General features: G+C 37.4%; 1 protein-coding gene across 1 annotated transcript; it reads right to left on the bottom strand.

Moving 5' to 3' along the window:
* Positions 1-5372: 5372 nt before the first annotated feature.
* LOC616737 (trace amine-associated receptor 6) lies at positions 5373-6470 on the bottom strand. The gene has a single exon (XM_002690228.3). It carries the CDS (start codon positions 6462-6464, stop codon positions 5436-5438), a length of 1029 nt encoding a protein of 342 aa, XP_002690274.1. The 5' UTR covers positions 6465-6470; the 3' UTR covers positions 5373-5435.
* Between the last annotated feature and the right edge of the window lie 1474 nt (positions 6471-7944).

Here is a 7944-nt window from a genome sequence, read left to right on the forward strand (position 1 = left end):
AGGGACTCTCAAGAGTCTTCTCCAACAACCACAGTTCAAAGCAGCAATTCTTCTGCACTCAGCTTTCTTTATAGTCCAACTCTGACATCCATACATGACTACTGGAAAAACCATAGCCTTGACTAGACAGACCTGTGCTGGCAAAGTAATGTCTGCTTTTTAATATGCTGTCTAGGTTGATCATAACTTTCCTTCCAAGGAGTAAGCGTCTTTTAGTTTCATGGCTGCAATAACCATCCGCAGTGATTTTGGAGCCCAGAAAAATAAAGTCAGCCACTGTTTCCCCATCTATTTGCCATGAAGTGATGGGACCTGATGCCATGATCTTAGTTTTCTGAATATTGAGCTTTAAGCCAACTTTTTCACTCTCTTCTTTCACTTTCAGAGTTGTAGCAAAAAAAAAAAAAAGGCGGAAAAATGCAGGACAATTCTTCCCTTTTTATAGTAGATGTTTCACATTGCTTCTTCTATGCAGCTGGTTTCTTGGACTTCTCCTTCCCTTGGATCATGTCAAGTTTATTACCACTCATTGTTACTTCACTGAGTGTAATGTTTGGAATTGACCAGTGTTGCCCTGGTTTGTCAGAGAGGCATAATAAAAGACTTACCTGCTGAAAATACCACCTTTGATATTAAAAATACTAATGTTATGAAACTGGTTGCTGGAAACTTGGACTTCAGAAATAAAAAAAAAAAATTGATAAAAATTAAAGGAACCAATAGATAATTATCCAAGTTTAACTTGCCAAATAAAGATAAATAGCAATAATAACTGTGGGAACAATGTTCATGCCCTTCCCATAATTTTATAAAAGTGTTTTAATACCAAAATTTAGGAACAACATAATCTAAGAAGAAACAACAGTCTTGTAAATTGAATAAATTTTCCATTATGAGACACATACCTCATTGTTCTTTTTTTTTCCTCATTTTTTCCTTCTGACCAATGAAAAGTTTGCTGTAGTTCAGCACTGATTCCCAGACTGGCATTTCAACATAACTGAATTAAGATTAAAAGACAGTATTACAAAGAGTAAATACCGAGATATAACTTTACAAACATATTTCCTTCTGTGCAGGTTCTCTGTAACTTTTAGGAACCTGGTCTTCACCTGAGGACTCTGCTCTCTGGTGTCAGAGCAAATGAAGTGGCATCCTCTGTATTCCTCATGGTGGTGGAGCATTCGCCCTCCATCACCCCAGTCCCCCCAAGGTCATTACACCGTACCAGTCTCGCCTCTCTCCAATACTGTCAACACATCCTTCTTTCTATTTTTGCTCCTTAATTTTAATCCCCAGCACTCTGTCATTCTCTCTAGTTCTACTCTCAGTATTTATTATATTTTAAACATAAACACTTGCTATATTAAGTACTAAACCATGTGCTTTAGAAGTGTTTACCTCAATAGTCATCACAGTAAGCCTCCAATGAAGCTAGTATTATTATCCCCATTTCACAGCTGAGAATACTAAGGCCTAGGAGGTTACAAAGTTGGGGAGAGTCTGGAGACAGTCTTAGGCAGACTGAGTGGACTCTGTTCTGTCCATATGCTAAAGCTGCCTCCATAAAATCCTTTCCTTTCAGGATATCACCACCACCCTACCGCAGTTGTAACCTAGGACTTGTAATCTACAAACTACAATCTTATCTGAAACCCTTGGGACTTCTGGAAATTGGAAATTTTTTTTAGGTGAAAAAGGCACTTCTGTTAAATATTTTGAATGTACTAGTGAAGTATGTGAAGCATTTGTCATCAATGCTATTATCTCTGCACCAAAGCATGAACCTTCAGAAGGGCTGGTCAGAAATAAACATTAGAAATAACTTCATGTCAGTGTTTGTCACCAAATTAATCAGACACTAACTTCCAATATTTTTGCTTTTGGAATTTCAGGATGTGGACTTGTGCCAAAACCTGAAATCTCTCCTGTTTGGGTATATGATCCGCGACACCTGCCTTTCAGTCTCACTAGCTCTAGAAAGCCAGCTACTAGTCACTTTACCTCTCACTTCCTCTCACTTTACTTTCATCACTTGCTTCCTCACCCACCTTAAATATCAGCAACCATCATTCTAATCATTCCTTAAAATTTGTAGTTGGAAGAGAAGATTCTGAACTTGTCTTATTTTGTTAATGATTATCTATCAAGTACTTTACCATACCATGTTATGGGTTACTATATAGTAACTCAGCTCCAACTATAAGTTGAGTCCTTTTCCCACCTTATCTAACTCATACAGCTCTATATGGAGGTAATATTATTCTTATATTAGAGGTGAAAAATCTGCAGCTGGAAGAGGTTATGGAAGTTGTCCAATGTCACAAAGCCAGGATTTGTCCTCAGCACTTTCTGATTCAAACTCCTGTGCAATGATTCTCTAGAGACTCTGCCTTCCTGTATTAGAAAATGAGATCTCTCCCATCTTATACCCAACACATCTACTATTACTGTTTATCACTTTTCAAGAATTGACATATAGCGCAGAAGCGAAACACAAATAGAAGTTAGAAGAATGACTCTTGGTAGAGTCCACAGCTTCTGAATACAGCTTCTGATTAATGTTAAAGAGGAAGAGTGGGAGGATCTTAAAGTACCGCTACAAAAAAAAGTGTTTTAAGCACTTCAACAACACTGAGATATAACTCCTAAAATATTTACATCACTTTAAAATATGGTCTCTTAACTCTTCCCATGCAGCTACTATTTAATTTCATTTGGTAAGAAGATAGTATATCAGAGATTCATACTGAAAAGATAGTCACCTAAAATGAAAGAAATGAATACATAAACCCAACCCAAATGCATAGATAAGAATAGAGAAGTGTATGGTAATATCAATTTTCATATATTTATTTCATCACAAATATTGAAACTATAGAGATAAATTATAAATTAGATTCCCTGTACACACACACTGTCCATTATACATAAAGTTAGACCTTGTACAAGCATATAGAGGTATATGTAAGATATATATGGGGGGCATATTGCATATGCTGTTTTATAATCTGGGTCGCAGTTTTCTGGTTTTGAGTCAAAAAATAGATTGTGGTTGCCTTTTTATGTGAACTGATACAGAACTTCTTAGTGCTTTTTATTGGCTTTGCAACATTCTATTGCATAGGTGGACCATATTTACTTAATTTATCCCACATTGATTTACATTTTTCTCCAGTTAGTAATTGAGAGGTATACAATGAATATCCTTATCATGTTTGGTTACTTGCCTGACTCTTTTCTTAGGATTACTTGCCAGGAACAGAATTATAGAGTCAAGTGACATACACGATTTGAAATTTTACATAAACATCTTAATCCTTCTCACAAAGAAAATACTGAATTATATTTCCCTTAAATGTATATAAGCATGCTCAGCTCTCATGAGAGTGCTCATTTCCCACACTCTAATTATTAATAGATATTACTGAGTCATATAAAGTTTGCCATTTTGCAATCTGAAACTCTATTACATTTTTTAGCATTATTTGATTATTTGCACACTTGACCTTTTAATGTATTCCTTAGCCACATCTCTGTAAAATTGCATATTTATTTGTTTAGTGGGATGTTTGTCTCTCTCTGTCTGTCTGTTTTGTAAAGGGCTTTTACATTTTTTTTAACTTCCCAGGCCAGAAATTGATCCCCTACATTGGAAGCATGGAGTCTTAACCACTGGACCACCAGAGAAATCCAAGCTTTTACATTTTCAAGTTACTAACACTTTCTTCATCATGTGTGCACCAATGGCTTCTAAGTTTGTCTTTTTTTCTTTGTCATGGCTCTATTTTTTTTTTTAAGTTTAAAAATATATAACATATTTTCTGTTCTGAGTCCACTAATCCAAACTATAAAAACTATGTTATCTTCTAGACTTTTAACATCTGGAAGAAAACAGTTTTGGTTTTGTGAACTACATGAGGCAAAATACTTAAGACTTTTCCAATAAATTTTATACCAAATCAACATTTCTAAATTATCTATTTTTCCTAATAACATAAATGACAGTGTCATTTTAATCATGGACAATGTACAAACTCGAAAGAGTTTATAGGAAAGAAATGACTGGAAATTGCCCTCTGTCAACACTGGAAGTTAAAACAAAAAACCTCACGGAATAAGAAAACTATTACACAAAATGAGAACTACTATTACGATAATTTCACCATTTGTTCGTAGTTTTTCCCACAGTTACAAAATATCCTACTAAATGTAAAATACGAGCATCGCATTGAGTTTGAGATGGCTGATGTGCGGGCTAGAGGCCTTTAGGACGTCCAGAAATACCAGAGTTCAAGGAAAAAGCTGCTCACAGCAAAAGTAAACTGAGTCCAGAGAAAGACAAGGAATACACGGCGTTAACAGGGAACACGGAACAAGGAAACGTTTGAAAGCGAAGAAAAGGTAAGCTTGTTAGAAAAGGCATGACAAGTAATCAAGGCCTGAAGAGAGAAATAATTAACTGACAGAACAGGGTGGTACTCAGATTTTAGGACACTAGGAAATATGACCACCATGTCAACCATTAGTTAAGAAATATATTTCTCTCAGATGCTCAAGGATGTTCACATCAGCAAGAAGGTAAAGTATAAAGGTGATGCTACTGAAACTGCGGTACCGTTTCTCTTCCCCAGTTTAATAGGCCACTTTCAAGCACTGCATTTCATGTCACAGTTATTGGCAAACTCCCAATATGTCACCAAATTAATTTCAAATTTTTCAAATTATCAATATGAAATTTGGGGTTATTTCGATATTAATTTTTATGTTTGATGAACTCCTCTTTAATATTGGCCAATTTGATAAGTTATATTGCAAAAAAAAAACACCCCACAATAGCCCAGTGAAAGTCATCATAGAGAAGTTTTTGACAAGTTGGAAGTGAGTGAAAGTCTTTGTAAAGAAAAGAGGAAATCAAGAAAAAGACATTTTCAGGTTACAAAGGAAAGAGTCAATGGAATAAAAAGAAAACAGAAAGAGGAATGTGTCAACTACATTCCACCTTTCACCTCTTGCTTGCAGGCATTCATTACTCACTCACCTTCAGTGTCAGCACCATCCTACTCAGGCCTTAGAAGTGAAGTTATAAACTGGAAAGAAAGATCCTGTACTTGTTTTATTGTTTTTGCTAATGGTTATTATATCTTTAACTGTAATATGCTATACTAACCTATACTATTCTACATTATTGGGGTACAGAGTGAGCTCCACTGTAGATAACAAATAGGGATTTAACATTTATGAGTCAAATAAATATTTTGGAGAAGCAACAGGAAGTGAATATCCTAGCAAGACTGAAACATATTGACTTATCCAATTAAATTGGAAAAGCAATTTGCTTTCTCTTCAGTAACAGTCTTATTTGATTTTTAAAAATTCATTTCATTTGGAAAATGTAAAGATATCTTCAACTTCCTCAATCCAATGGCTTACATTTATTCAGAGGACAAATTCATGCTTGCTGAACTATTCTTGAAAACCTGACCACTCACAATGACTTTGATGGCTTTCCTAAACCAAGGGTAAAATAAAGCATAGATCAAGGGGTTCATGGCTGAGTTGTAATAAGCACACCAACAGCAAATCTCATAAATATAGGCCGGGGTTATGAAGCCCATAAAGGCATCAATTAATGAGTCAATACTGTATGGTAACCACGAGATCATGAATGCTATGACAGTGATACCCAGGGTTTTAGCTGCTTTTCTCTCTCTCTTGGCTACTCTGGATTTGTAACTGTCTGATGATGAATCTGTTTTGCTACCAGTATTTTCAATCTTTTTAGCCTGTTGTCTGGCCACAAGAAAAATATTACAGTAGAGAATGATCATGACAAGGGTAGGTATAAAGAAGGACAGAAAATCTATCAATACCCAGTTTTGATTTACAACTGTCTGACAGCCTCCTGCACAGTTAAGGGCATGAGACAATTCCTCTAGCCCTTTCTCATTGGCACCCGTGTAGAACACGGCGCCACTGTAAGTAAGGGGCAGGATCCAGGAGATGCTGATGCATATGCATGATACAGACACCGTGAACTTGGTGGGATAGATCAGAGGGTCAGTAACAGCAATGTACCTGTCGATGGAGATGAAGCACAAGTGGAAGAGAGAAGAGTAACAAAATGCTGTGTCAAAGCATGTGTGAAAAGTGCAGAAAGTTTGCCCAAAGTACCAGCAGCTCTCCACAGACTTGACCATACTGAAGGGCATCACAGTCACTCCCACTAGAAAGTCTGCACAGGCCAGAGAGGCGATGAGAAAATTGGTTGGTGAGTGTAGCTGCTTGAAATGAAGGATGGCAGTCATCACCAGGAGGTTTCCAAACACAGCCAGGACAGCCCCAAAGCCATACACCATGTACAGAATCACGCGGGATGCGGGTGAGTAGGGGGTCTTCACACAGGATCCGTTCAGGTGCTCATAGCAGAGCTGCACAGCTGCAGTGGGGGACGAGTTGCTCATGATCTGCCCTTTACACTCAAAGAATTCTGTCCTTGATTTCCACAGACTTTCAATGCTTCTGAGGGAAAAACCTACAGTAGGATGCCTGAGGAAATGATCACATATTAGTACTATTGTTTTTCAATTTTCCTTTTTTTTTTTTTTACTATAAATCTCAATTGTGTTCAATAGCAAAATAAAATACAAAAAATTACATTGGCCAAGATCACTAGGAGTTAGTTTTGACTAATGCTTAGTTTCCTTGATTTGGTAAAGTCCTAAATATTTTTAGATGTTTTACCTCCAGATTTCCTCTTTTCAACAGGGTGTGAGATGAGAAGTAATTGTAGACGGAAAGCATCATCTCCTGTTAGGTTTATCTGCATTACTGCCTAAAGCACACAGTCCTTGCAGATAAATAAATGCCATCTATAGGAAAATCCCTAGATGGAATCCCTGTAGAGCAACGTGTGAAATTGGAAGATTGTTTTCAAGAGTGATTATTAAGACGGTTATTCTACAAAATGACTCCTCGCATTAAGTTAGGTTACTCATTACATTTCTACAAAAAAAAAAAAAAAAGCCAAAGACTTTTTTTTCTTCTTAGACTTGAAAATTTCCCCTATTCTCACTTCCGTTGTGGACACTTTCTTGCGTTTTCATTACAAAGATAAAAGAGGGTATGAGCAGTGACAGTGAATACTTGGCTTTTTTCTCCAGTTAAGAATCAGCTTTGCATCTTCACTGGACACCAACAAACAGAAAAAGGAACACACACTGTGAGCAACTTGCAATGAAAGCATTGAAAGCTCCATTTGTTGTATTTAGACACATCTTGCTTTCTGAGCTTCTGTTACAGTTAGCGCTGGTAGAGAGAAGATCATTGTGTTCTTAGGGTATTGTCACTGAAAGCAGATTGCAATGTCTCTCCATCCATGTGAGAAATGGGTGTAAACCCCCCAAGTCCTGCTTCTGTGAGATACTCACAAACAGAAGACTTCCCATTCCCCTCTGCAGTGGGTTCCATGCTATCCCTGCCCCAACCTTTGCAAAAGATATGTCCTTGTTCTAACCCCCCAAATCAGATCTTCTTTGGGAAAGAGGTCTTCACAAATTTAATAAAGAGATCACCCTGTACTATGAAGAAGGGCATTAAATCTAAGAGCAGTGTCCTTCTAAGGAACAGAACTTGAGAAACAGGGAGAGGAGAGAAGATGGCCCTGTGAAAATGGAGGCAGAGAATGGAATGGTGCCACCAGAAACCAAGGAACGCTTGGAGGATCAGAAGCTGGAAGAGGTAGAGAATGACTCTCCCCAGAGCCGTGGGAGGGGAGCATGGCCTGTCAATGCCTTGATTTCAGACTTTGGTTACAGGACTGGGAGAGAATACATTTCTGGGAGGGAATAGAGCCAGCAAGATTGTGGTTGTTTGTATGGCAGCCCTGGGAAACTAAGAGATCTCTTGGATGGTTTCCATTAGATGGTTGGCAAGGAAGAAAAT

Source organism: Bos taurus, chromosome 9 (assembly GCF_002263795.3).
Source record: "Bos taurus isolate L1 Dominette 01449 registration number 42190680 breed Hereford chromosome 9, ARS-UCD2.0, whole genome shotgun sequence".
Taxonomy (NCBI): domain Eukaryota; kingdom Metazoa; phylum Chordata; class Mammalia; order Artiodactyla; family Bovidae; genus Bos; species Bos taurus.

Coding starts and splice junctions, on each gene's coding strand:
- LOC616737 (XM_002690228.3), bottom strand. CDS start 6,464: ATGAGCAACTCGTCCCCCACTGCAGCTGTGCAGCTCTGCTATGAGCAC.